General features: G+C 39.9%; 1 protein-coding gene across 3 annotated transcripts in view; it reads right to left on the bottom strand.

Moving 5' to 3' along the window:
* Positions 1-27,720, bottom strand: part of RABGAP1L (RAB GTPase activating protein 1 like) — a gene marked incomplete at its 5' end in the record, with an annotated part of 227,171 nt that overhangs the window by 73,161 nt on the left and 126,290 nt on the right. For all 3 annotated transcript variants that reach the window (XM_082054685.1, XM_082054683.1, XM_082054684.1), the window contains 3 exons: positions 12,583-12,726; positions 14,097-14,222; positions 18,126-18,200. In XM_082054685.1, the coding sequence (XP_081910811.1) occupies positions 12,583-12,726; positions 14,097-14,222; positions 18,126-18,200 (345 nt within the window). The remainder of the gene's footprint in view (positions 1-12,582; positions 12,727-14,096; positions 14,223-18,125; positions 18,201-27,720) is intronic.

Here is a 27,720-nt window from a genome sequence, read left to right as displayed (position 1 = left end):
AGGGAGGATTTGGTATGAATGTACACACTATAAATAAGAGTAATAACTACAAGCCAGCACACATATTGTCTTTTCTTTTTAACTAACTGGTTGTTTTCTTATTAACTAACTGGTTGATCCAATTTTATTATTTTCTCACTAGGACCACTATGTGCAACTGTGGGATTACTGAGCAATTAGTGTCCTGTCTATTTTATAGCACTACAAGGAAAAAAAAAAAAACACACAAAAAACAACCAAACAAACAAAAAAACCCACAAAAAACCCACAACCAACCAACATGTAACACACCCAGTTTCCATTTATTTTCTATATTTTTTTCTGCCCTGCCTGAAACTCACATCATTTCTGAAGTCCAAGTAATCCAGCTCTCCCTTGGCACTGTTCTTACATGATCACTCCTCACACAGATAGCAAAACCTCCTGCCTTAAGGATCCCCAGCTCTTTTTTTGCCCCACCAGGCAAGGGGCAGCTCACGGGTGATTGTTTTGTAATGCGGGCAAGGCTGACTTAGCCAAGTTTCATGGTTATGATTACGAACAAGGAGGCTCAGCTCATTTTTCCACAATCCCTTCTATAAAAACCTACTTCATTTGCCACATGCTGATTTATAAGATTCAGCTTAAACTTCTTAATCTATTTTAGAACAAGGACCAAAAATACCAATGTGCACCAGACACATAAATCATGGCTTGTCATGTCCCTCTAGCAATTCTATAATGGAAACATGAAAGTACATACAAATCATCCACAGGGGGAAAGAGAAGAGAGTCCATATTAAATAAGTTTTGGATAATTACTTTTTAAAATCAAAGGTCATCTGTTTAACTAGGCATTTGGAAATAAATGCTTTAATATCATGCAGATTTCATCTTAATGTTTTAAAAAATTTGCAAATGTGGAAGTTGTTCATAATTACCTAAACAGTTGTTATTTTTTAATATAAACCAGTCAGAGCTAAAAAAATATGCTTACTAGACAAGAACTGTGCTAAGAGGACAGGAATGGTTAAGGGCTTGTCATCATGTCACATCGCTCCTCAATTATGTGGCCATTCTCTTGGTTTTCAACCTGAGAGGCTTTGCTGCTACAGAGTGAAGGAAGGAGGAGTTGCAGCCTCAGAAACATCATCCTCCACCCAGCCTGCAACTGCCCTTCTGCACAACACCAGCATGTTCTTTGACAGCCTCTCCTAGAGCCTTATCTGCCCAGTTCAGCATCTGCACAGTGTCTTTTTTATTTTCCAACAGATGTTAAATTTAAGACGCCTCTTAATCTTATGTAGAGGCCTTGAGTGTTTTAGCAGATCTCATTAAGCTCAGGAGTTCTGGAGAAGGAACAAGCCCATCACAAAGCAGATGACTCTTTAAGAGATCATTAAAAAGATTTTTAAATGATCTTTAGAAGGGTGCTGCATCCAGCTCTGGGTCCTCAGCACAGGTGTAGAGGTTTTGACTGCGGGGTGACAATAAAACTGTGGCAGATGAATTGGTAGCCCCCTCTTCCCACTAAGGACAGGCAATCGGAAGGGAAAGAAGGACAGAGAGAAGAGAGTTGGAAGAATTAAAAATGTTTTACTAATGCTACTAATAAGAATAGAGAAAATAATACAAAATATACAAAACCAATCTTGAAAATCCCAGCAACTGCAGAGCCGGCCACCAAAGTCCTGGATTGGACTCTGCAGCCAACCGGAGCTGGATTCAGTCTGTCACTAGGCCTCAGTTCGCAGGGATGACTAGCAAGGTCCTCTCCTAATGTTGACATAAGGAAAAGGGATGAGATCCTCGTGATCTCCCACTTTTATACAAAGTATTCACGTGAATGGGATGTTATACTCCATTGGTCAGTTTCTTGGTCACCTGTTTCTTGTTGCCCCTCTCCTGAGATGTGCATGAATTGTTATCAATAACCTCGCATTCCATTGCTGTGTTTACCAAAACATGTATCTGGTTTTCCAGGAAAATGCAACCAATATGAGAGCTTTAGCTGACAGGCAAATTCACTAAAAGAGAAACTTGTTTTTAATAAAACCAGGACAGACAGGGACCTGCTGGAGAGGGGCCAGAGAAGCCACAGAAATGATCTGAGGCTGGAACAGCTCTGCTGGGAGGACAGGCTGAGAGAGTTGGGGTGTTCAGCTGGAGAAGAGAAGCTCCAGGGAGACCTTATTGTGGCCTTTCTGTACTTAAAAGGGGTCGATAAGAAAGATGGGGACAGACTTTTGAGCAGGGCCTGCTGCAACAGGACAAGGGGTGATGGTTTTAAACTAATGCAGGGGAGATTCAGGCTGGACATGAGGAAGGAATTTTTGCCCCTAAGGGTGGTGAGAGCCTGGCCCAGGTTGCCGAGAGAGGTGGTGGATGAACCATCCCTGGAGACATCCCAGGCCAGGCTGGACGGGGCTCTGAGCAACCTGAGCTGGTGAAGATGCCCCTGCTCATGGCAGGGGTGGGACTCAATAAGCTTTGAAGGTCCTTCCAACCCAAACTATTGTATGAACTCTTGACTACTCTGCAGTCAAGATGGTAAGTTAAGGGTCAAGAAAGGGAAAAATTTAGAGTTTGCGCTGTCGTACATCCTCCTTATGGCTCCTGCTGACTGCCACGCTGATTGTTCTCTGTCCTATAAAGACCTCCATAGGGCAGCACTTACTCAGGAAGAAAGAGCACAGTTTTGGAGAAGAACCCTTTTACACCTACTGGGATGAACACTCACCACCCAGTAGGTCACCATTTAACTCACTAAGATTAGGCTTCACAGAAACATGCACTTGGTCGGATGAAATGTCAAAAGACGGTCATTTCCAGTTTGTAGCTAACATTCTCATGGGCAAAACAGCGAAAGTACATCTCGTAAGACCGTAAAAATGAAACACTTCAACTTGCAAATGATACATGTGCACTGAAATTAAGGCTGGCTGAAAATAAGTGGGAATCTCATTATGGTAACTCTCTTCTAGTGAAAGATTTTCACAGTTCCTTAACCCCCTCTGAGGCCAAGATTCCTTCTGCACATAGAAGCTCTCTTTAAGGAGTCCTCAGTTTGAGTCCCTCTGCACTTTGATACAAAATGACATTCAAAAAGGCCTGAAAAGATTAGGAACAACGGACAGCAAACAGAGAATGGTAAAAATCAGATTTTGTACTATCCAGTTTGTAATGAGTGAGACCTCTGTGCCAGAAAGGATGCTCGTGGTTTCCTTTAGAAGGGAGGAGGTGTATCTATCTATCTGACCCAGCAAATCTACCCAGAGACTGGAAAAAAAGGAGTTACAGGGCAGAAACTAATAACTTGGAACTGGCAAAGGTCAACAGCCAAGTGTGGAGCTGACACAAGAGTCAAGACAAACTATTAAATCAACTAGTACCTGCACAGCATTTGCATGGGGGACAACTGTGGAATTTATCTCCTGTTTTAAAGCTTCTCTTTAATGACGGAAGCCTTGGGAGAAGGTAGGGTGTATTAAATACTGGCACTTCTCCCTCTCCAACCCAGACCATCTGACAGACCTTCCTCTGGTTACAGGGCATCATTTTCACAAACAATAGGAAATTAATCTCTTAAAAATATACAGAAAATTCATTTAAAGTTAGTGCCTTATCTGTGGTTTTGCTCCTAGGTATGCATGACATGTACGAGGAAAAAGTGAAGATCCTGATACAATATTCACTCAGCACCAGGTAAAGAAGATAAATGTGAAAATCAGGTGAGCAGCTCTTCAAGGTCTGAGAAGTCTCAAGGCTCGCATGATGTGCAATCAGGAGAACAAGTTAATCTGTTCCAGCTTTCTAACAAGTGAATTTTTTTTTTAGGAGAGATTAGCTATTCAGCTGAAGTTAATTTGACATTGTTTCATAATTCGAAAGTGTTTCATAATTATGTGTTCAGTTGCACACTCTTTCAAAAGAGCTACAGAGGGTAATTGGGGTTACAAACTCTAAAGGAGAATTAAAATTCTATTTATGTTTTGGATTGCTTCCAGCAAAACATTCGTTTGGCAACTCTAATATGTTGAGAGCACACAATAAACTTTAGGAATGTCACAAATGTATGTATTTTGCTGACAACATAAATATATGGGTCTGACGCTCAATTTTCCCTTTTAAGTAAGGCAGACTTGGACCACGCTCTGCAGGGATACGCACGTTAATTAACATCTTTTCCTCAGATACAGTTTGTACATCTTGTACATTTATTCTAGTCCAATGACAAGACAACTAAGGCAAAGAAAGGTTAACTCTCATTCAAATAAGGCACAACATAAACCAGCAAGCTTTGTATGAGCAACAGATACAGTTTGCTTGCTAAACAGTTATGTTAGACAGAAAAAAAAGAAAAAGCAAATTGCACAGAGATCTTGCTGTTAATGTATGAGGTATTGCCAGCCTCTCATACTGGGTTCCCCCTGTGGCTCCATAGACATTGCTTACTGCAAAAACTCACAACAGGAAACGTCATAACACAAGAAAGAAGAAAAGAAAATACAGGAATCCTCATCTTGATACTATGATGCTGTGAATACTAAACAAACCAAATTAAAACTACTTGACTGAATTATTAGATAAACAGGTACCAGGGAAATGGTAAAAATGGCACCGTGGGGTTCAGTATTTATTGTGTCACTTCTCTGTATTTTGCAGCATGAAAAGGCACACAATAAATAATACTACCACGCAACCATAAACCTGCATTAGTATGATTTCACATGAAATTTTGGTTGGTTGGTTGCTTTCAACAGAAATGAATGGGATTTAGGAGTGCTAGTGAATGTTTACATGTTGTGGGTGATTTCCACTAATTTGCTGCTGAGATGTTGCTACAGCAGATTGAAGGTAAAGAGTGCTATGAGATTAGTGCTTTTTCCTCTCCAGCTTCTGTGACTGTTCTCACAGGATAAAAACTAACTTTAAATCACTTGCACATATCAAACTGCTCCCTGACATGGGGTATTTCTGTAGCGGCCTGTTCCTAAATCGCAGGCAGCTGGTTAGGGCCTGGCAGCGTGCTTTCTCCGTTTGCCTAACCAGGCCATATAATAAGACCACTTTCCTGGTTTTCAGAGGTTTAAATTACAGGGGCTTTAGACATTCCTTTCCCTCTTTCCAAACCTGATTAATAGGAGGACAATGAAGGGGGCCTGAACACACACTAGGCATCAAGGGCCTCACCATCCACATACGATGAGGACAGAAAGAAAGGCCTCGTATCTCTGTAGATAAGACGGGTCTGCCAGCTCTCGTATGGAAACAGAGAATGGCTGTGAGAAATGTCCAGAATCTTCCAGTGCCCAGTCTCCTTGAGAGGATACAAGGTGAGGAGTTCAGAACATCTCCTGACAGAGAACCTTATCTCCCTGCCCCTCTACATGTGGTCACGTAACACAATTCGTGCCCACGTTGAATCCACGGTCCTGCTTCCTTGCTCTCCATCTGATCCCCTGCTCAGCAGTCACTCTTCGCTTTAGAATCACAGAATAGTTTGGGTTGAAGGGACCTTTGAAGCTCCCCCAGTGCCACCCCTGCCATGAGCAGGGACATCTTCACCAGCTCCGGTTGCTCAGAGCCCCATCCAGCCTGGCCTGGGATGTCTCCAGGGATGGTTCATCCACCATCTCTCTGGGCAACCTGGGCCAGGCTCTCATCACCCTCAGGGGCAAAATTTTCTTCTCCCTTCTCTCTTTTGCTTCTGCACCACAGTGCTGTACTTTGGAAATTTAGTGTGGCCTCAGATTCCAAGCACAAATTAATGGAAGGTGTTTTGGCAGAGACAGCCTGCACCACCCTGTTTTTAAAAAACAGTCCCCAAATTAGCTTAGTTTTCTGGATTTGCTCATGGAATATCTCTCTCCCATTTGTGATGCTTTCCTTCAGTTATTTCTGAAGCGTTTTTGAGGACTGCCAAGACTGCTTTGGAACATGCTGCTATTCAAATACAGCAGATGGCACTGGTGTTAAGTAAGCATTATGGAAACTTACTGTATTCCTAGAAAAACCAACCAAGTGCACATCAACTACTAAGTGGCTGAAATATTTCAGTCGCAATGGGGAAAGTAATTCAGAGACAGGCTGTGACATGGCATCAGATGTCACTCCCCTCGAAGGCATAAACCAGATCACTCATTTAGGTCCCTCATCTTCTGTAACTTGTCACCTATATCTTAAAGCATTTTCTGAAACGGAAGCAGCCTCAGCATTTTAGGACCAACAACATTTATCGGCATCACCAAAAAGGTACCTTCTGTTCACAGAAGTTATCTTGAATTGCAGATTGTTGTGAGACTGTGTTTTCTTTGCTCACGCTGAGTATTTATCACCAGCCTTGTTATTTTTGGGATAAACAAGCTGTAGCTCTGAACAGAAGATACATAAATTACAGATGCTCACAGGAACAGCTGGACAACATAGTATAAAGCGTTATATTAAACCCTGCGGCTCTCCAAGAACATCTTAGATGTACTCTATTAAAATACCTTTCTCAGTCCAAGCTTGAATTCTTATAAACTCTGTGTAGCTTTAAAAGTTAACAGAGCATTTGGTGTTCCCCTGTCCCTGTGGCAATACACAACACTGCATTAGATACCTCAAAAATTTCTGCTGTTGATTGAAATTTCATATCCCAACACCTACACTTATGACCTTCAGTTTGAAAACAACTTTGAATTCTTTATCATTACAATCTGAAAGTTTTAAAGACGCATACACAAAAACTTTAAAATAAGTTCCTCATCCATCAAACATACAGTCAAATACTGCATCCTTTTTTCTGTCTTTTTACTTTAATTTCTGTTCTAGTACTGAAAAGAAAAACTAGTAGAATACAGCTGGAGTCATCAGATAAACGATGATAAAATTCCTTTTAGCATGGCTTTAAATAACTCATCTAAATACACAGAAGCGAAACATCCAGGGCCAGAAAACCTGAGCAAACTCCATTGCAGACCTCAGGTTTTTGCAACAAAAAAGATTATGATTGACATGTCCACAGATGCTTGAATGTAGCAAACCAGCATTACCGCTGGACACGCATGTTCAAATTCTGGTCTTCTATCTGGAGTCTGAGAGATAACCTATTCTCTTGCTTCTTAAACTAATTACAAGATACCAGTCTTGGAAATAAAACCTTTCCAGTCTCTTTATCAGCCACTGCTGTTTCATGTAAAGATTTCGGAGAGAGACTGAGCTCTCTAGCAGGTGTAATGCAAAGAGCAATGGAGAGGAGGAAAGACACAGTCGAAATGCCAAAGTCTAAGCACCTGAATTCATCAGGAGGAACACAAACACCCCCTCCAGCCTTTTCCAACTCCCATGTATGACATTGACTTTACTTCTGCAAATATTAGCGAAATAACGCAGGCAGTTTCAGCACAGACCTGTACCTACTTGGAATTTGAGCCTAGCTTTTCATATGCTGTTACTAAGAGAGGTTTCATTTCCAGCAAGCCCAATCTGATGTTTTGTAAGATTTATTGAAACATTCATAACTGGGAGGGTTAACAAATGCAGACAATGTGTCAAAACCAGCTGATTTTAAAAAGTTCAATTTTTCTTCCCCTATAGATCTGAGGAAGATAAACAACTGTGCACAATATTTTATGTAATTCACATTTCATCTGAGCACAGATTTACAGAGGAAGTGGGCTTGTTCCTGACTCAATTCCTGAGGAAGTTTAATAAATTAAAATGTTAATCTGCTCTTTCTCAACTCTGTTGGAGGCATCACAGAAGTATTTGACAGTGATGGATAAAAAATAGCAGCCTATTACGGTATCTACTACTCCGTTAGTACGAACACGCAGAGACGAGCGGCCTTATCGTCTGAGCGATACCATACGGCGCAGTGTTTCCTGGCACATCCATCCTTCAGCAAGACACGCGTAAGACAGAAATCAAATCTTCAGCGCCAATAGTTATAATTCTTGTAAGATTTTCATTATTTCATTAGGAAGCAGCGCTCCCGGGGAGCACATCTACACAACGTGGTGCCGCATTTTTACTATCACTAGGTGCTCGCCTACCAGCACCGAGCCACTCACAGTGTAAAAGATGCTTAAAAACACCCATCAGTCTTCGTTATCACAGATAGTTTCTCAAAATTGATTATAGAAGTTATTTCATACGAAGTTCTGAATGCAATAGTTGATCAACAAAGGCCACGGAATGATGGTATGTACGCTGTTTCCCTGAAAATAAGATCTATCCCGAAAATAAGGCCGAGCATGATTTTTCAGGATGTTTGAGGATGCTTGAAATATAAGCCCTACTCCAAAACTAAGTCCTAGTTACAGTTAATAAAAGAAGTAAATTTAAATACTGTCCATGCACCTGTACATGTACAAAAAGTAATAAGATTTGGAGCAAAAATTAATACAAGACCCTGTCTCATTTTCAGGGAAACAGGGTGGCTTTCAGTTCCCACTTCTTCCCCTATGCTGTTGTGTGGTCCTGTGAAAGGCAGTTTCACTTGTCTGTTATTGGCTATATTAGACAACATTAAATTATTTCATATTCAAAACTGTTAATCAGTTGCATCCCCTTCTATTCAGTGTTGATCACAGAGCAGCATCTTAGCAGTCAAACTATTAATGTTTGTAATGAGACAAATTACTGAGACTAAAATATACAAATATCTGAGCCAGTGCAGAAAAGGCAGCGTGTAATAGGGTTTTTTATACACTCCCTAAAAGGAGAGAAGCAGAATTCTCAAGTATTTTATATCCCCAAGAACTGCACATGAAAATAGCCAGATTGACTTAACATGGAGGTTACCAATAGCATCCCCAAATTCTAGGTTAGGAATGGAATGACAGCTTGAGCTTTCAATCTCCTTCAGTTTAGGCAGCATTGTATATATCACAACCGGTTAAAATATTTTGCTTTTTTAAGCAGAGAAAATAACAGAAATTTAAGAATTGCTTATAAATTGTCTGCCAACTGGTTTGTGGGTTTGGTTGTTGTTTTTTTCCCCCCTCTTCTAAATGCCTACTGAAGGTCACTTATTAGTGCTTTCAAAACACATATTTTCATCTTAAATTGTAAATTTTAAAATGCAAAATGAATTTAAATGTCAACACCCAGGTGCAGGTGTTGCACCGGGGACAGCTCTATCTAAGCAACACACGCTTTACCTAGACAAGTCGCTATTTCTGAGCATGACTTTAAATAAATAATTCAAAATGGAACAAAAGGAGACAGCAAAACAGAGCAGGCTCACCAAGTGTTCAATAACATCATGTCATATTGATGGATAAGACTGACAGGTCCAAATACAACTCTGAATTTCATCAACAAAGTTGTTCTTCAATGCAAACAGAAATAGCAACAGGAGAGGAGACAAATAAAGCAGTTGAAACAGGCAGCTCAAAGGAACATTGTAGAACGATCTTCAGCTGATGCTGACGTGAAAATTGATCTACGTAGCCGGGCTCAAAAACACGCAGTTTGCTGTAATCACATGAAAATGTTCAACTGCATCAGGAGGCTTGTGGTTTTATTACAGGCAAAGTATTGAGCCTTAAAATATGTACCATGGCACTGTGGAGCCTCCAAGTCCAAAATTTTCTTCAAGCTTCTGTCATAGGAAATACAAAGAATTCCAAACCATTTCATTACTAGGTGAGGTTGAATAACAAATTCTCTCCTACTGAGACAATATTCTTAGGCCACTGGAAATTTGGGTAATTTGGGCATTGAACCACATTCTCGACAGCCTGAAGAAAGCTTAAAAATAAAGAAGGTCAGAGGAAGACAATGGGATAAAAGAATTCAGTGACATAGAGAACCACAGCAAGTCCCAAATTTGTATAAATTTAAATACAATAGTTCCTTCTATCAAGTCATATTTAATGAGAAAATGATAAAAAGACCTCAGCCGTAATGACACGAGCTTTGATGGGATTTAAAAAATTTCTCAATAAAACGTAATTCCCATCATAAATGTAACTATTTTTTCCTAGGTGAGGCAGCGTACCTCCCTGGCTACCTGCACAACTCCAGCGTTTCCAACAGGAATCTGTCCTCTCTGCATTGAGAGTTAAAGAATATCTACAAGGACCAATTTCACTCTTCCAGCCACAGCCAAGAACTAAAATGACAAATCCCATCCAAAAACTCTTGGTTGACACCAATTGTTCATCCAACACTTCCAATATTTTCACGGGGACCAGAGAGGGTCCCTTGGAATGACCAGTTAGCAGCTCCCATTCAGCAATGGCTCCGGTTGTTTTTCTTCCCCCAATATTTTTTGTTCATAAAAGAGTTGCATAGGATGTAAACATTTTGTCACCGACAGACAGGACAGGGATGTGGAGAAAGCACGGTCAGGAAGGAAGTTGAAGGCTATTTAAAATTCATCTGTATCTATGACAAATTAATGAGAAGGCTGGAAGCTTGTTTTAAAAATACAAGGCAGTTCACATCAAAAGCTTTTTGATTTTGAGGATTTTTTTTTGCAGAAGAATATATTCCACTGGTAGCAGCTGCAACTGTTTTTTCTCCTTCCAGTTGCGGCATTACAGGCATGCTGTTTGTTCAGAGATAAAGAAAAGAACAATTAAATGCAGAACAACATTCTTTTTTGACTGCTCCATTACTCCTTCTGGAGGCTGCCTGGACAGACAGCTCTGCTGTATGATTTCAGTCCTCCATTTAGGAATGGCTTCTTTCTTATTCTGTCTATGGCCATATGCCTTCAGATTTTATTTTTCTTCTATAATGAGGGCCAAGTAGATTTTTAGTTTAATATATTTTTAATCTACGCTCCTCCCACAGTTCTCAGGAGCGCCTGTCGCTTCAGGCGGGTTGACTCATGCATCTCCGGAGCGGTTTTCCGCTGGCCTGCGCTGCCGCCTCAGTGTGTTGTCTACGCGCTGCCCCACTGTTTCTCAAGATGTCTGTATGTATCGTCTCACTTGAAATCCATTTTCTTACCATTCTCAGTTTATTTTTAGCTGTTGTAAAAGAGGTTCCTTTAGCTTTATGTGACTACAAACACTAACAAGTTTCCCTTTCTCTAGCAGACTCTCTCACTTTCTTCTGGGGTTCTTTCACCTTCTTTCCCAGAGTAACTCCTCCAGACACGCTGAGATAAACACTGCCAGATGTGAGATGAATGCAAATGCTTTAAGAGTTGTTCCTATTTTTTTCATTCTAAACATTAAATCTATATTAAGCATGACTGAAAGACTTCTTCAGCATATTTTATCATCAAGTTTAATACAATAAAAAGCGCAGGAGCTTTGGCCAGGATGTAACTAGGCCGCTATCACAATAATCACCACTATGAAATGAGGTTCTGTACTTCTTGACAAACGATCTCTTACAACGGTTATTTCTGAGAGCAGCTCTACATCAATATCAGAATGATGTAATAAACTGAACTGACAAAGAATGAGGAAATCCACACCAGAAGCTCATTCTGAAAATTAACTAATGACTCAAAAGTGATCAAGGGATTGTGTTCATCTGCTGCACGACCATCTCTGCAGAGAAGACGACAAAGAGCAGAAAAACTAACAACCTTTCTGCTTTTTCTGTTTGCTTACTTCAAATAATCAAGACATTGTGAAAGAAAGAGAGCTCAGATGTTTATATGAAAATGTGAAATTGCCATTACTACCTTTCACACTCACTTGGATATCTGGTGTTATTAACCTACCTCTTTGGTAACTGAGCACCAATATGCAGAAGAAGCAATATTCTTAAGAAAAAATAAGATTGCATTATGAGTACTGGACAATATTTAATGCTAAATGCTATCAAGACGTGCAGCAAGCCTGAAAATTTGCAAGTAAAATACTTCACAGTAAAAATTAACAGAATGAACTAGAGTCAAGAGTGTTTCATACTCATTAAGTCCTTTGAAATTAAAATTGTCTTTTTTTTTTATTTTTAAATGTTTGTGACCCATTTAAACCAGAGAGGAAATCAGTGGCAGGTTCCAAAGCAGGTTTAATTCCACAGATGCCCTGACTTCCTGGTGACAAAAGCAAGTACTAATAATTTACTAAAACAAACATTCCAGACTATCAATCTATTATGTTTTTCCAAAGGAAGTGCAGATAGGTTTACAATGCAAAAACACACCATTTTGTATCTGGAGTAACGCGTTCCTTATTGAAATAGGGTAAAACAATAAAAAGAGCTTCATTCGACTGTGCTGTTTGGTAGTTCTCACTATTTGTTTAATATCCGGCCATAAAGCAACTTGCAATACCTGTGCTGTCTTTGGGCACTGAATCAGACAATCTAGAGAGCTTTGTCTCTAAAAGCCTGCTAGGCTTTTACTACTAGGTATTAGAATTCCTAACTTTGAATAAATTATTTATCAAATCAAATGAAGAACAGATGTGTGCATCAGATATTCTTAATTAGAACCTTTAGCAAAGAATGAGGCAATCCACAGTTCTAATTTTAAAACCCGCATCTCACCGAACAGCTTCTCTCCAATACAACCATGGTTTCTACATAATTCAGTTACACGCATTTTGAAATTAAACAGTCAATGACTCCAACAAAACGAAATAAAAAGAGAGGAAACATTTGTGGGGTGAAGGAAAGGCTTTCTGATTCGACTATGTTTACCTCGCAGAGTAGTAAGTCAATGATGTGGAAGACCATGCAGAGTGGAAACTTGGCAGTAAAAAGAGTGAGGAACCACTGGGATGCGTACATATGAGCTTCCAGATTGAGGTCTGAGAAATGGCTGTACAAATCGGGTAACTGCTCCTGGAGAAAAGGAAAACATACATGCTTCAGTACTACTCATTAATGCGAGGTCATCATCTATGCTGCCAGTAAGTACCAGGTTGCTAAACACTGAAAAACACAACAAAGTCCAATCCTGGCTTCTTTTAAGTGATGGAAATACGTTTCTTCATAAATTTCAGTGCGCATGATTACAGTTTTCAGTAAGGTATCTGTACTGTGGATTCTATCACAGTATCAAATAATGTACTGAGATTATACTGAGAAACTTCAAGAGTTGAAAGGCAAAGTGGTTGTGAAATCTATGTCACGCATCGTCTATATTTTTAAGTTATTCTTTCACTGTCTTGCTGTAAAAGCTTCTGCTAAAAAAACACGAGATACAAGAACAACGAGTTCACCTTGCGGAGCTTGAAAGCAACAGAGCAACTCCAGCAGACAATTTCTCTAACAAGGAACATGTATAAGCAGCACAAAACATACACTAATAATCCTACTGTACAATGCTTATATATTAATACTCAGTTAATAAAGTAGAAATCTTTGTTAGCATATGTAAATATTGAGAGGACCATATGCCAAAGTTAAGTATCAAATTAATTACTATGTAATTCTACTCCACCAAGTAGGAAATAGGCACCATTTGACAACCGAAAAAAAAATATCATTAAATTAACAGTGGTCTGTTTTGTTTGGTTTTAATCTATCTCACGGAGGTGCATATGGTCATCTGTAGGAGCTGACTCCAGCAGCCGCTTTCACTGTGCTCACAGAAGCGCAGGTCAAACCTTAATGGACTGTTAGTAACTGCTTATTAGTCAGAACAACAATGTGTAAAACTTGCAGCTGCTTATTTATGTTAAATTGCTCTATGAAATAATTCCATCTGAAAAAAGAACAACGTATTGAAAACACAGTAAAATCTACAAAATGACCTACACTAGAATCGTATTTCATAAGCGGCAGGGTGTCCTGATATGTCGGACCTCTTAACCAGCGACATAATTCACAGAAAGTAGGACACTGGTGGTGGCAGCCCAAAAGATATTCTGGCCTTAATAGAACAGAGACATTCTCTCTAAGCAACATCACAACACAGGGAAGAAAGAGAATAAGCAAACACAGAGAGGGGGAAAAACAACCAAACAAGGTGCCTACTCCACTTGGATCCAAAGATTAGCAGCAAGACTGGTATACAAAAGACAAAATACATTAGAAATAAATCTGACTCGCAATGCTTGGATCCAGATATTAAGCTTCCCTGCTTTGGTTCTACTCCACCTCTAAAAGGAGAGGGGCTTTGTTGTGAAGTAGCTTGCAAAGCATTAATCTCTTCTTCGTGTCAGTAATTCCATTTATAAAAGTGGAAGAATTTGTTACCCTGGCCCCACCTGCATTAGCTTCTCCAGCTGGAAAAATTTGCAATGGAGATCTTCAAAGTTATTTCTGTAGAGGTCCCTCAAGCCGTAGTCATACATTATTTTCACAAACACACAGAATGCCTGCTCCTCCGGCATCTGCTTGGAAAAATACAAAACCATCATTTTAAAAAAGGCGTCGAGGCTGGAAATTCCTTACACAAATACACACACTCAAACACCTTATGCTTGATAAACTCAGAACCAGGGATATATTAACATTTTCAGCAAAACTCTCTGAATGAAGAATTAAGCAACTAAAATCTCCAGGGGACTATTCTGCTTGATAAGCACCTTGATTTGGCTCTGTACGACCTGCTTTGAAGAAAATGTGGGATCATATTGCAGGTTAATGGCAGTATACAGCCCTACAGCAGCAAAATGGTCATCATACTCTTTCTGCTGAACAACCAGGACACAGCTCTCAGCTGTGAAGAAAAGGAGGAAAGAAAAAGACCACAACACTGATTTCTACTGAGAAGGACTTGGTTAAAAGACCTTTAGCGGAGACCTAAGGTATAACAAACCTTTAGTGAGTATAAGGCTCATCTACTTTTATCCAAACCTCGGGACATCAAACTCTCTGAAGTCAGATGAATAGGGAAATAACAAATTTTGCCTTCAGTACCAACCAAAGCTCTTGGGGCTGATCTCACCTAATTACATCACGACTTTTTCAGAAGCCCTATCTCCAATAACCTCTATTCCATTTTGACCAACACTTCTCATCCAGCCGAGCTGTAGAAGGCGGCACTACAGATGAGCTGTGTGAGCCGCTCTCCAGTTACATTTCTTGGCCTGAGCCCACCAAAAGTTGAGTTTGTCATGAAACCTCCACCAATCAGACAACTCTTAATGATTCCAGGATTCTAACTCCCCCTCCGCCCCAGCACCTTCAGGTAACGCAATAATGAGACAGGAACATGCAGAGTCACCGCACACCCCAAATCAGGTTTTCAGTCACATTTAAAAGCAAACGTTCTTTTGCAAGCACCAGATTGGAACAAATAAAAACAATTATTGAGTATCAAGAATGACAATTCTTGACCTTTTAGTATATTCGCTCATTCAGCCTCTTGCCAACCCCGTATCAAATATCAGCTATAGATAAAAGCTCGGGATTTTCTTCAAAGAGAATTTTAACCTCTTGATATTTACCTCCAGGGTTTTGTCTTTTACGGTTCAGGCTATGATCATGGTCTGCCTCCAGGGCTGTGGGCAGACACTTTCATTTTAATTTTCAGAAAGCATATATGAGAGTAACCAGTGTGCCCAAAGAACTGCCAGATCAGCAGCTAGTGACCTGTCTGGGTTAGATCACAGAATCACAGAATGTCAGGGGCTGGAAGGGACCTCGAAAGATCATCCAGTCCAATAATCCCCCCGCCGGAGCAGGAACACCCAGATGAGGTTACACAGGAAGGTGTCCAGGCGGGTTTGAATGTCTCCAGAGTAGGAGACTCCACAACCTCCCTGGGCAGCCTGGTCCAGGGTCTGTCACCCTCACTGAGAAGAAGTTTCTTCTCAAATTTAAGTGGAACCTTTTGTGTTCCAGTTTGTACCCAATACCACTTGTCCTACCATTGGTTGTCACAGAGAAGAGCCTGGCTCCAATCTCCTGACACTCACCCTTTATATATCTGTAAACATTAACGAGGTCACCCCTCAGTCTCCTCCAGCTCCAGAGCCCCAGCTCCCTCAGCCTTTCCTCACATGGGAGATGCTCCACTCCCTTCAGCATCTTTGTTGCCCAGGAGAAGCTCTTGGGCATCTTTTATCACATGGAATGATTCCCACTGACAGCAGCTAAAAGCTGCAGACGAAGTAAAGGGAAGAAATAGTTTTACCCTGACCAAAAGCCTTGAATTTCTTGAATTTGCTCTATAATAGAGGAATGCAAATTTCTTTTTTTTTTTGGTAAGGTAACAATTATTTCTAATAGAATGACAGATGCTCATGCACAAGCACACCTACCTTGCATGCTCGATCAGACACACGTGCAGTGACAATCAGTGACAATCATTCCTCCCCCGAGCCAGGGAGAGGGAATGGAGGCGAGTCCTGGGCCAAAGGCATTTACTTACAGGCAGAGGCCACCGAGTCCTCGCTCGCAGCGGGTGGGAGTTCTCCAGCATTACCAGCCCCAAGAATCCAAAATCATAAATCAAGTCTTCATTTCTTATGTTAAACAAACCCAATTTTTGGTGCTTCCATTTTGATTTTTAGCATTTAGATATTTGCCTCTTATTATGTTTTCTTTGGAGACACAAAAGCCAGAAATTTACCATTTTTTAAAATGAGGTTTTAGTTTTTCACATAGCAATGACTCAGAGAGGCAGACAACAAGGAAAAAATAATCAAATACTGTGAGACTTACAGTAAAATGATTGGAGTTGGCAACACTGTCTGCCTGTGAGTTACCTGCCCACCTTTGATGGGAATTTCAGCAAAATAGCAAAATCACAAAAAGCCAGGATGGAGGTTCAGGCTACCCAGACATCCCTGAAACACATCTACACTGCAGAGACAGGGTATCCTGACCCAACAACAAGGGAAATGGGTCTAGAAACCCATGCAAAGACACAAGAGTGAGAGGGAGGCTCAAAAGCGTTCACAGCACAGGGATTGGTTGGTGAATCTGGGAAAAACAAGAGTCTGAGGATGTCCTGGGAAGCTCCCAACTTAGATGAGCTCATTGAGACTGCTTCCCTGCACCCCTTTTCTCTGATTATTTCAGTCTAATATCCTATTGTGAAAGCAAAATGTTATAAAGGGCACGTTAAAATGAGCACAATTGCCATTTAGTATTCCCTGTGTACAGGGCAATTTCTTCTGCCTCCAGGAACACAAAGAGCGGAGGTGATTCTCGACGGCAATGACAGCACACAGCTCCGCGAGAGGAGCTGAGGTATTAGTCAAACGTTACGAATGTGACACCCACTCATTTCTAAACAACTCTGGTATTGAGAATGGAGTATTCTTCTGCCCAAAAATCCTTCCTTGGGTAAAAAGTTAATTGCAAAACAACTGTGAGATAAGCTAATTTGCAGTATATGTGGGATTGGAATAATGTGACTCATTACAGGTTTGTCCTTAAAGAACCCAAAGCTTCTCGGTAACACTGTCGCTGTGTATCCTGTTCCTTAAGTCTCCAAGGAGTCATAGATCTCACTAGGAATTACAGCTTAAATTAATCTGAATTTGAGTTCTAGATGTCTTAGGAAGCGCAAGTGTAACATACCTACCACCAACAGCCAACGCAAACCCACAATCTGAAATGTATTTCAACCCGGTTCAATAATTTATGAATTAAAGCCTGACAGCAAAGGCGGGCAAGAGCCTGAGTAAGAGTTGTTCTTGAGGTTTTGGGTGGTTTATTCAGATATTCTTTACAATATCCATACTACTTGAATCTGCTGCTTTTCCACTGATACTTCAAAGTTAAAGCATCTTGCAAATACTAAAAAAAATATATGTGTATTTATCTACCTCTATACATACACACACATGTATATAGGAAGCAACAGATCAAAGTTCAAACCGTTTTTGGTTATAGGCTAAAATAGCAAGGTTAAAATTCAGCTTTCATGCAAAAGATTTTATAAAATGTCTTCCGGATAACAAGTCTCACTGAAAATTAATGAGACTGCTTGTTCTGGTTTGCTGCTCCGAGAATAGCTCCCAAAGCTAAATTCTTCATAAACACAAAGGGAATTCACCTACATGACAAGTAAATTAAAAGAAAATATTACTATGTAACAAATCAGTTTCAGGTTTTGACACAGAAGTACTTGACAATTTAATGGATTTCTCCTAGCTAAAGGAAATCTGCATTCATAGATAGATGCCATTAGTCACTACTTGCCAAAAAGCAACAAGAGGAAAATGAATACAGACAAATAAACAACAGTAAATATCTGTCAAATAGCATGTTACAGTACTACTGATTTTAAAGCTGCTTTGGTTTCAAATATCAAAGCTTTCATTTTGCAATTAACTCACATGAAGTAGAAGCACAGCTGCAAGGAAAGACTGTCCCTGGCAATAGCCAATGTCTTCATCATAGACGGAGTATGCCTAGAAAAAATCAAAGTCAACATATATTTAAAATGCACACAGGCGTTTTCAAAACATGGTATAATCAATGAGCTACTGAGAATATATAGCTCTATGAAGGCTAAAATCATAGAGGGAGCGAAGCTGTAACCATTCTGGCACCGGCCTTCAGGGCATCCAAGAAAACATCAACAGGGCACCCAAAAAACCATCTACAGGGCACCCAAAAAAACATCTACAGGGCACCCTCAATCTTCCATAGGTGCCGCATTTGTAAATTTTTATTTTTACAATTTTTCAAAAGAGTTGGATGTCATTTCCCTTCACCTAAATCAAGGATCATTCTGCTGAGATTACTAATGATATAACTTTAACAATAGAACAAATATGCTATAAAAACCAGGTTGGTCTGTGTTGTGGGGAAAGGCTTATTTGTCATTGGAAAAACCAGTTCTGACCTCACAAAAGTACAGGAATTGAGGTTTGCTGTTCAAAAACCTCCTGAAAATTTCTAAAGAAAGGGTTTTTCCATGTCCTTTTTGTGCTGAAGAATGAACACAACTCATTTTTCCTACGGTATGACTGACATGCTCCTTTTTTTCCTTATTCTTAAAAAAACAAATCTAAAATAACCAACCTTTCCTTCCCCCTCGCTTTTCCGAGACAAGAAGACAGATACTGTTTTAAAAGAGATGTCAGAGGATGTTAAGAATTTGAGGAAAGTGGCGGAAGGATAAGCAGGAGCGGGACTGACATCGCAGAGAGACACATCCCCAGAGATAAGGCAGGGAGGAGGGTCCCGGCCAGGGGAACCAGAAGGATAAGGTTCCTCGGGGAGGAAAGAGCCACCTGAATCAGAAAATGCGCCTTGTCCCAACACCGCCCCCGAGGCTGTTTACAGATGAGAACGTTTGGAACTGGAACACGGTGCTTATCTTCTTTTGAACGAAATCAAGATTGCGAATTCAGTGAGCAGAGAGATGGTGAATACACACCACGGGGTGCAATAGGGAACCAAACCCACCCGCGTCTGTCCTGCAAGGCGCGGGGGTGACCAACCTGCCTCTCCAAAAGGACAGAGGAATCGTGACTCCAAGAGAGATGTGACTCCTTTCCAGCCAACGGTATGCAGATAACTGCAAGTAATTTCTGCCAGAAATGGCCAAACAGAGACCAAAACATAACATCTTTAAACCATTTTCATTCTGATGGGCAAAAACTAAGAAAGAAACATTTATAAGGAATTCTGTTGTGATCCCAGAAGAGCAGATTTCTGTAAAGAATACAACCTGCGTATTCCTTTAAAGGTCACTGTTTCTAAACATCTCATCCATATATTTCCTACTATATCTGCAGCTTTGTGTAAAACTGAACTGTGACTTACAGCTCTTTGCCATTTGTCTATATTGGTTACATGTTTTTAAAGTATGTTTTACAGAATTAGCTAGAATCTGAGTGAAAATAATCCAAATTCATCGCTCAGTTTCAGTGGTCAAGCAAATACAAGAAGACTAGTCACATAAATTATTGAAAAAACAAGTAATGAACCATTACAATCTGCTTAGAGGCCAAAACCAGCTCCAGCCACAACAGGAAAATTCTTAAAAATAACTCCAGAAGTGTACAACAGCAGATACAAAACTCTGAATTGGAACAAAAGCACACTCTCTTGGAAAAAAGTTGATTTAAAATGACTCTTTAGCTTCTAAGCACTGAATTAACAGAAATTGCTTTTAACACTTCAATTAATATTGCATGTGACTAATTGGAACCATCCACTGGTTAATCATCATCATCATGAGTTTATGGATTCCTAAGAGAGGTATTATTTCCGCTTTTGAAAGGCCAGCTCCACTTCGAACCAGAGATGCAGAATTACAAATAATAAATCTGATTTAGGATTTCTTCTTATTGTATAAAACCGCTTTTATTTTCCTTTAGAAACTTCCAGGCTGAAAGATTAATAGCAAATTATCAACACTGGGGGTTCTCTCTGTTGTGAGACGCATTATTAGCACAATAGCTAATGATTTGCTGAAAATAACAATAAATTAATTCAAATTAGTTTTAAAATAACTACTGAGAAATCAACACGTTGGAGCAAACAAACTGCCTCCAAAACAGAAATAGATTAAAAAATAGTTACCAGAAATAAATAGATATTCGTTCTGAGACTGTGGAAGAAGTTGAAATTATGGCAAAAGAGGGGAAATGGAGGAGCGTGCAAATAAATCCTCACTCTGCATGTTAAATATAAAAACATGAAGGAAAACCAAGAAATGTTCTCATAATCAACTTCCTAGACACATTTAAACTAGTAATAAATCCATTTCCAAACACATCTAGGGGAGGAAGGCAGCGCCTCTACTTAGGAAATAGATGATCTAGGAAGAAAAGTTGTATCTGAACTAGAGCAGAAAATCCCCACGAACATTCTTTGTGTCTGTTTTATGGCAGAAGAAACCCAGGGGTTGTCATCCTGCTGGAACCATTTCTAACAGGTGATGTGTTAAAGGATCTGGAAGATCAGAAGAGCTAATAAATTAAAAGGAACAAAAATATTGAAAATTTATTAAGAATAGACAGTATTTACCCAAAATCTTGTGGGAAAGATAAACCACGTAAACTGGTTAAGTCAGAAGAAGAGATGACGAACTTGAAACATTGGTAAAAAGAAGTGATCCACGGAACTATAAATCAATAAGTACCGGGTAATTTGGTTTAAAATATAGTTTAAATTAATTAGTGGACACAGATATACCTAGGATATAGAAAAGTGTCTGAGGGCCCCAGTAAAAGGGCATCACCATTAGAAATCTTTGAAGCAGCCAACAGCTACGAAAGAAAAATTAACTGCTTGATCTGTTTGCTTTTTGAATTGAATTTCCACTAGATCCTTCTCCAGAATCTGATCTTGACAAGCAGCTCTTATCAGACACTTAGATTCTAACTGCAGTTCCTCACGAGAATTAGATCAAACTGAGGAAGATTCAGCTCTTAAGTCAACGCATCATAATCCTGGCAACTAAAGATTTATTTTTTAATGAAGGCTCTAAAATCAACACTGTTTCATTGTAGTTGCCCAAAGCAAAGAGGTTTTTGAAGGTTTACGCATATCACATTTCCAATTATACTTTTTAAATTATTTTTAAGTAACCTATGGGACTTGATATAGCTGAAATATGATGTAATTAACTGGAATAGCCTCAAAAATAAGGATGCTGCCTACAGATAGCACCATAATATCACATTAACAAAAAATCTAAAATTAATTATTTAAGATTTATCCTTTTAAGGGACCAAGGAGCGTTAACTTTGTCTTTCCACACGAAATACAAAAACCAAGCAAAATTCCAACCCCATGCTGCCATTGCAGCCATTGTAAAGTCAGAATTTCAGGAGAAAGGGATTTTTCCCGTGACAACCTGCCATAATGTCACAGTCTTCTGGGTTATTATTTTCTTCAGCTCTTGGCCAACCTCCAATCACAACACTCCAGTTCACTGAGATTTTAAATATTCTGTCTCATAAATGGGTCTTAATGAAGATTCTGACTTGAAGCCTAATTTCATTCATTTTAACCAAATGAAGATCTCGCTCACTGAATTAAAATGTCTTTCTAAGCGTTATCTGCCTTCTGAAGAGAAGAACTACTACGCAATTATTAGTACAACATCATTAGAAAGTGAATACGTTGGAAGCAACAGAGTCTCTCAAATGAAGTCAAGGCCAGAGAACCACCTGCATGTTGGGAAAGGGAATGAAGGATGCAGAGATGGACAGAAATTCTTCTCTAAAGTAATTCATGGAGGAAAATCTCCCAAGATGAGGATGTTCTGTAGGCAGAAAAGTTTCAAGTAAGGAGCATTTAAAAGATGAATGGAAAGGCTGTTGATTTGAACTGAAAACCTCAGATTTGGGATTTCTGCAACTACTACGTATGAGTCCCAGCAGTTTTAAAAAAGGAAGAGTAAGGAGTATGTCTCAAATTCCAGAATGAAATGTTTGTCTTCATTTTCCAGCCCCACAAGCAAGAAAACAACTGCTTATACTTGCTGAAGGTTTAAACGTACTTAAAACAAGAAAACGCAAACCACTAACTACCAAATACCAGCTTACAATCATATCGCCAATTTGCCTTTACCATAGTAACTCAGAGACGTTAGAAACTAAACATTACGATTACTTTAGAAACTAAAGAGGGCTCCTGAAAAGCGTTTTTCTGGCGTCTGCCCCATACCCAGGTCTCCCATTTGCAGTGTTCATTCCCCGCATGGTGATGCGGAGGGAAAGGCAGGAGCAGGGGCTCTGCGCATCTCCAGCTCCCACCCGCAGTGACGGCATCTCTCCTGTCAGAAACAACCTCTTCTGGCACAGGAAACATTCACTTCTCTGAAAAGCGCCAGGCACGCTGGCACAGCGCTTGTTAACAGCTACGCAAGACATCCAGCTTCTGTGTCCCAAGGAAAAGGAAAATGTAATGGGAACTAAATGCAATTTTGGGGGAGAATTACAAGCTTGGTTTGCTCTCACTACTTCCCTTTGTGTCGCTGCCAAACGATAGAAATGGTCTAGGGAATCCACTCAGTGTTTCATACAGACATAGCTGTGTGCTGAAGGCCATGTCAGTAGAATTAAAGAACTTACACAGTGTCTGAAAAACAGACTGACTCAGGAAAACATCCATACTTTGATGTGGACTTCTCATGCAACAAGGTATTTTATGACCTAATTGGTCACTGAATAATTTCAGTGATAGTATGATTTAAAACTCCACACCTAAATTTATTACGACACTAACAGTCTGAAAGTCATGATATTCCTGTGAGCGCAGCATTTAGGATGTATCACATTGTATCAGGAATTTCTGTGTTAACTGAAAACTGTATTTTTAGCAATGGGTTACTCATTGATCGAGTGTCAGGGAGAGGCACGTGGCTGTTACACAATGTGCCTCCTCCAGAGCTCCACGGGCCGAGAGGAGGAAGAAATCTTCCCATCTACCCAAGCAGGCCTCTGAATGCACTAAAGCCTTTCCAGCCTTTGAGATTCGCCATCCCGACCTTTTCACTAGCACGGTCTCGGCAGAATCCCCATCCGCAACAACAGCTCTGCTGCTCCATTGCTGAGCACAGATGTAGAGAGAAGGAACCTCGTTAACACGTGAGCGGAAGAAGGCAAGATAACGTTAAAAATCCTCCATGTGAAACAAGCCAACGATTTTTACTAGAATTGCTCTTCAACCCAACAGCAAGGAAAATAAACAACTAAAAAGAGATGAAAAATAATTCTTAACTGATTCTGCTTATGCTCCTATGTGTATTCTAAAATTGGCAAACAGATTCCTATAGGAAAGAAAGAAATCTGCTCTCTGACAAATAATTAAAGCAAGGTGGACAAATATTACACTGAAATTTCCCATTTGTAAATTTGAGGAGACATCAAGGACTGGGAAATGTGGAAGAATAGGTGTATGCTGAGAAGAGGCGATCATCTGAAAAAGGATGCTGCAATGGAAAGGAAACAAAACTGTGAGAAAAGGATGGAAGTCGATCAGCTTACAGGCCAGCACTGAGCAGCAGTCCTGCCACGCTGAAGGATGAGCCGAGGAGTAATCCATCATTCACAGCTTATCACGGTATAGGAGCTCCTGCTCACAGAAGGGCAACTCAAAGACATTTTCACATTTCAATTATACAGCAAAGAAAGCAAAAACACCCATATTGGAGCCCATTCAGTATCGGCTTTGCTTGAAAACCAGCTTATCTTTCTTTGCCTCTGCTAATGCAGGGACCAACAAGCAGATAGGCACTGAAATGACAACTGAAACGGAATTTTTTGTTTCCTGGTAAAGCAGCTAATACCCTCATCCTGTGCATAAAACCTGCAAGCAACTATGACTGGGATCAGGAAAAAACTACACATTTCATCAACCAGAAGTATTTAGTAACAAAATAAGTCATGATACAAATGATTCATCTCCTTCCACAGCTCCTCTGTTTACTAGAAAACACACCAGCTTCGAATCTCTGAGAAGTAATTCAATCATTTTCAGAAAAACAGGGAAGTGTTGTGTCTGTTTTTGCAGTTAGCCCAGTAACCACTCACCTCACTAACCTGATCGAGTTCCCCGAAACATCCTCCCTTTCTCCTGCTAAAGTCACAGTGGCTGGTTGTTGAACAGGAGTAACTTTAATCAGAAAATTAGAGAAAACACACTTCACGTTAAATTCTGCACTGTATACGCTCCGAAGAGTTGAGGGACTATTTCTGCCAAGTGCTCTGGTTCCCCAGAGCATCGAGCTGTTTAACTACATCTGCACGCGCGGAAGCAGGGCCAGAGTACTATTGTGTTGTGCACCGTAACGCAGAGAGCGAGCTCGAATTCGCATGGTATTTAAACAGAAAGCGTGCAAGAAACTGAGCTATCTTCCCAAAGACGTTTGCTCTGTGCAAATCCAGCTTACGCAATGTCCTCTGGCGAAATCTCCGATCTAGAATCTGGAACTCTTTCCATTCCTTATCACCATTGTCAGCCTTAAGGTTTATTTTTAGATACTTTGTCACATAAAATGTTCTGCAACTGGAAAAGTTTCCATCTTTCCTGATTTCCTACTGTTCTGAAGAGATGGAACTAAACCTGACAGACCTGTTAAAATGAGGCAGTGAGCTTTTAATGGTTTTCCTTTTTAACTGACAGCTCAGATCATCTCCCATTTCAGTGGGGAATGAAGAAAATGCTCTTCAGCTCTTTACCCTCCCACTTGAGGACAGACCTTTTCTAGCCTTATTCAATAATCCCATTCTTCAAATACCTTGCTTTCATATTAGAAGAAGGGCATGAGTGCACAGCACCTCTGCTAGAAGTTATTCTAGGAATACAAAGCAACCATAATATTACTTTCAACACACTTTTTTTTTTTTCCGCAGTGGAACGATAAGTTTAGAAGAAAATTAATTAGCTTTTCACAATATTTCTCTAAAACTCACCAAATCAGTCATAAACTTGAGGTCCAGTGAGATCTGGTCCTCTGCAGAATGGAGCCAAAGCCATTTAAGCAAACAGGGCAAGGATGAGGGAGAAGTTGCTGCCTGGAGAGCAGCTGTGTCTGATCTCCAAACTGGCAAGTAGGTAGAAACCATCAAGAATAAAATCAGTAAACTGATGAATAATTCAATGTTGAAGACTGGATATGGCTGTTGTACCAGGAGAAAATGCTTCCCAAATCCTTCTTTGTAGCAAGGAGCACTTGGATTTTAATAAACCATCAATGAGATCCCTCCACAAAGGGTCTTTAGGAAACTAAGCTGCCATCGGAAAAGATCCTCTTATGCACTCAATTGATTAAAGGGTAGGAAACAAATGGTAAGAATAAACAGTTTTCACCCACAGAATGAATGCGAGGTCACTCGCAGAACCTCACAAAAAGCTGTGCCAGGGCTGATGCTGTTGAAAATACTCACAAATCATGCAGAACACACAAAAATAGCACAGTAACAGTCTGCTGATGAGACAAAGCTGTTCGGAGCAGTAAATTAAAAGCTGACTGCAAAGACGCTATGCAGAACATGTTCATAGCCAGAGAAAGCAGCAAAGTGGCAGAGGGCATTCACCGGTAGGTAGAATAAATACAAAATTCTTCAAGGGAAAAGCAGTCCTCAACTCGATGTACACACTGATGGCCTCTGATCTACACACTTGAAGAAACCTGAGGAACGACGACCAACATCTGCAGTGACTTTCTCTGCAGGAGCAGCAGAGGCCTCGAGAGCAGGGAAGGCTTTGGAAGATAAGTAGAATTCTTCACTTCTACTACAGAAAGCCCAGGAAAGCCTGAGATCTCTGTCTCTCTGCCGCTGCCTGCTGGATAGATAATTCTTCTAAGTCGCTTCTAGTTCAGACAGATAGTCTTCTCTTTTTTAAACAAAATAGACTGAGATACTTACTCTTGAGAGCTTTTCAATCAAATCATAGAACCATAGAATCATTTTGATTGGGAAAGGCCTTTAAGATCAAGTCCAACCGTTAAACCAACACTGCCAACTTCACCACTAACCACGTCCTTAAGAACCTCAAAGTATTTTCCCAAATCCTTTTCCCATCCTCATGGAACTCATACAGGCTCTTTCCAGCACGGCAGTATCCAGCTTTCATTCTGGCCCCGTACACAAAAGCAGCTGCAGCAGCTGTAAAACACTGAGTTACTCAAGTCATTCTATTCCTACACAAGATTCATCTATCTAGACACCCTTTAATGCCTCATTATTTAACATTCCCCTTTTCACTGTGTCAAGATATCTTTATCAGAAACGATTTTTCTGTCTTCTTTTAGGTGACTAACCAGAGTACATCAAATTAACAAGTGATCTTCACGACGCCTTGTTTGAAATACATATATTCAGCGCTGCTGTTAAGTAACCTGCCAGATAACTAGTTTTTAATTATTTAATGTGTACCTTGCTCATTTTCTAACTTGTCCAGCATTTATACATTTTCTGCATGACTGACTACACGTTCTACACAATTTTGATAAAATTCCCTTCACCAATGAAACCTGTATTTTTTCATTTTTCTTTTATTAGCTTGTCAAGATCTATTTTCAGTAAACTCATAGGCACTCATTATAATATACTTCTCACATTTAATTCTCAATAAGCTGAATGCCATTCCATCATTTTTCACTTAACTGATATCAAAATGACAAGCCCATCATTATCTGCATTGTCCTAGTTATTCTTTCCCAAGATTGGCAGGAATGGTTTTCTTGCAGCCCTCTAGAGTCCTCCAATATTAGTGAGAGATCAATATAATTGGTTCAAAGTTCTCTCTGCTCCTTTATTTTTCCCTTTTTGTGTGTGTGTGAATTATTCATTATAATGAACTTCAATATATGTAACCTAAGCAGCTATATTTAACAGTCATGCAAACTGTTGTTTCAATAGGAGTCTGTATCACCATAGGATTTATCTGGAGAACAGGAATATGTATTATTATACCCCAAAGGCAGGACATTCTTTTCTGCTTGTTATGACACCTCCATCATTTCTGTCTATTAATCAATTGGAGGTGGAAATTGAGTAACGAGGAAAAGGGAAGTGGAAATGGCTTTGGGTAAGACAATCATTTATTCTACACACAGAAAATAAAAAATGTAAAATGAAAACTGACTGCCAGAAACACAATAAAATGTACAACTGTCAGGCAGAGAACAACATATCTAGCTGCAATATTCTACCTTCTGGATCTCTCCTGAGCACTAAAAGTCTGTCTGTATAAGCTCAACAAATCTGTTCATTTAGTACCTCAGCCTCCCCCTGTGCGAATTGGAAAAAATTACTTTTTTTTTTTTTTCTTTGATCAGAGGTGATCTGAGAGCTATGAGTGAAAAGCTACACAAACACGTTGCTTGTGGAAAGGTCAGCTACCTTGTTCTCTGGGTAATTATCTAGGGATATTGTTGCTTAAGCTCATGGCAGAGTTTGCTCTGAGGTTTCTCTTCCTCTGCCAACCTCTGCACCAGCAAAGCAAAAACCTCCTACT

The sequence above is a fragment of the Streptopelia decaocto genome (assembly GCF_964273445.1).
Source record: "Streptopelia decaocto genome assembly, chromosome: 5".
NCBI lineage: Eukaryota > Metazoa > Chordata > Aves > Columbiformes > Columbidae > Streptopelia > Streptopelia decaocto.
Note: the sequence above shows the minus strand (reverse complement) of the source record. Positions and strands in the feature narration are given on the sequence as shown.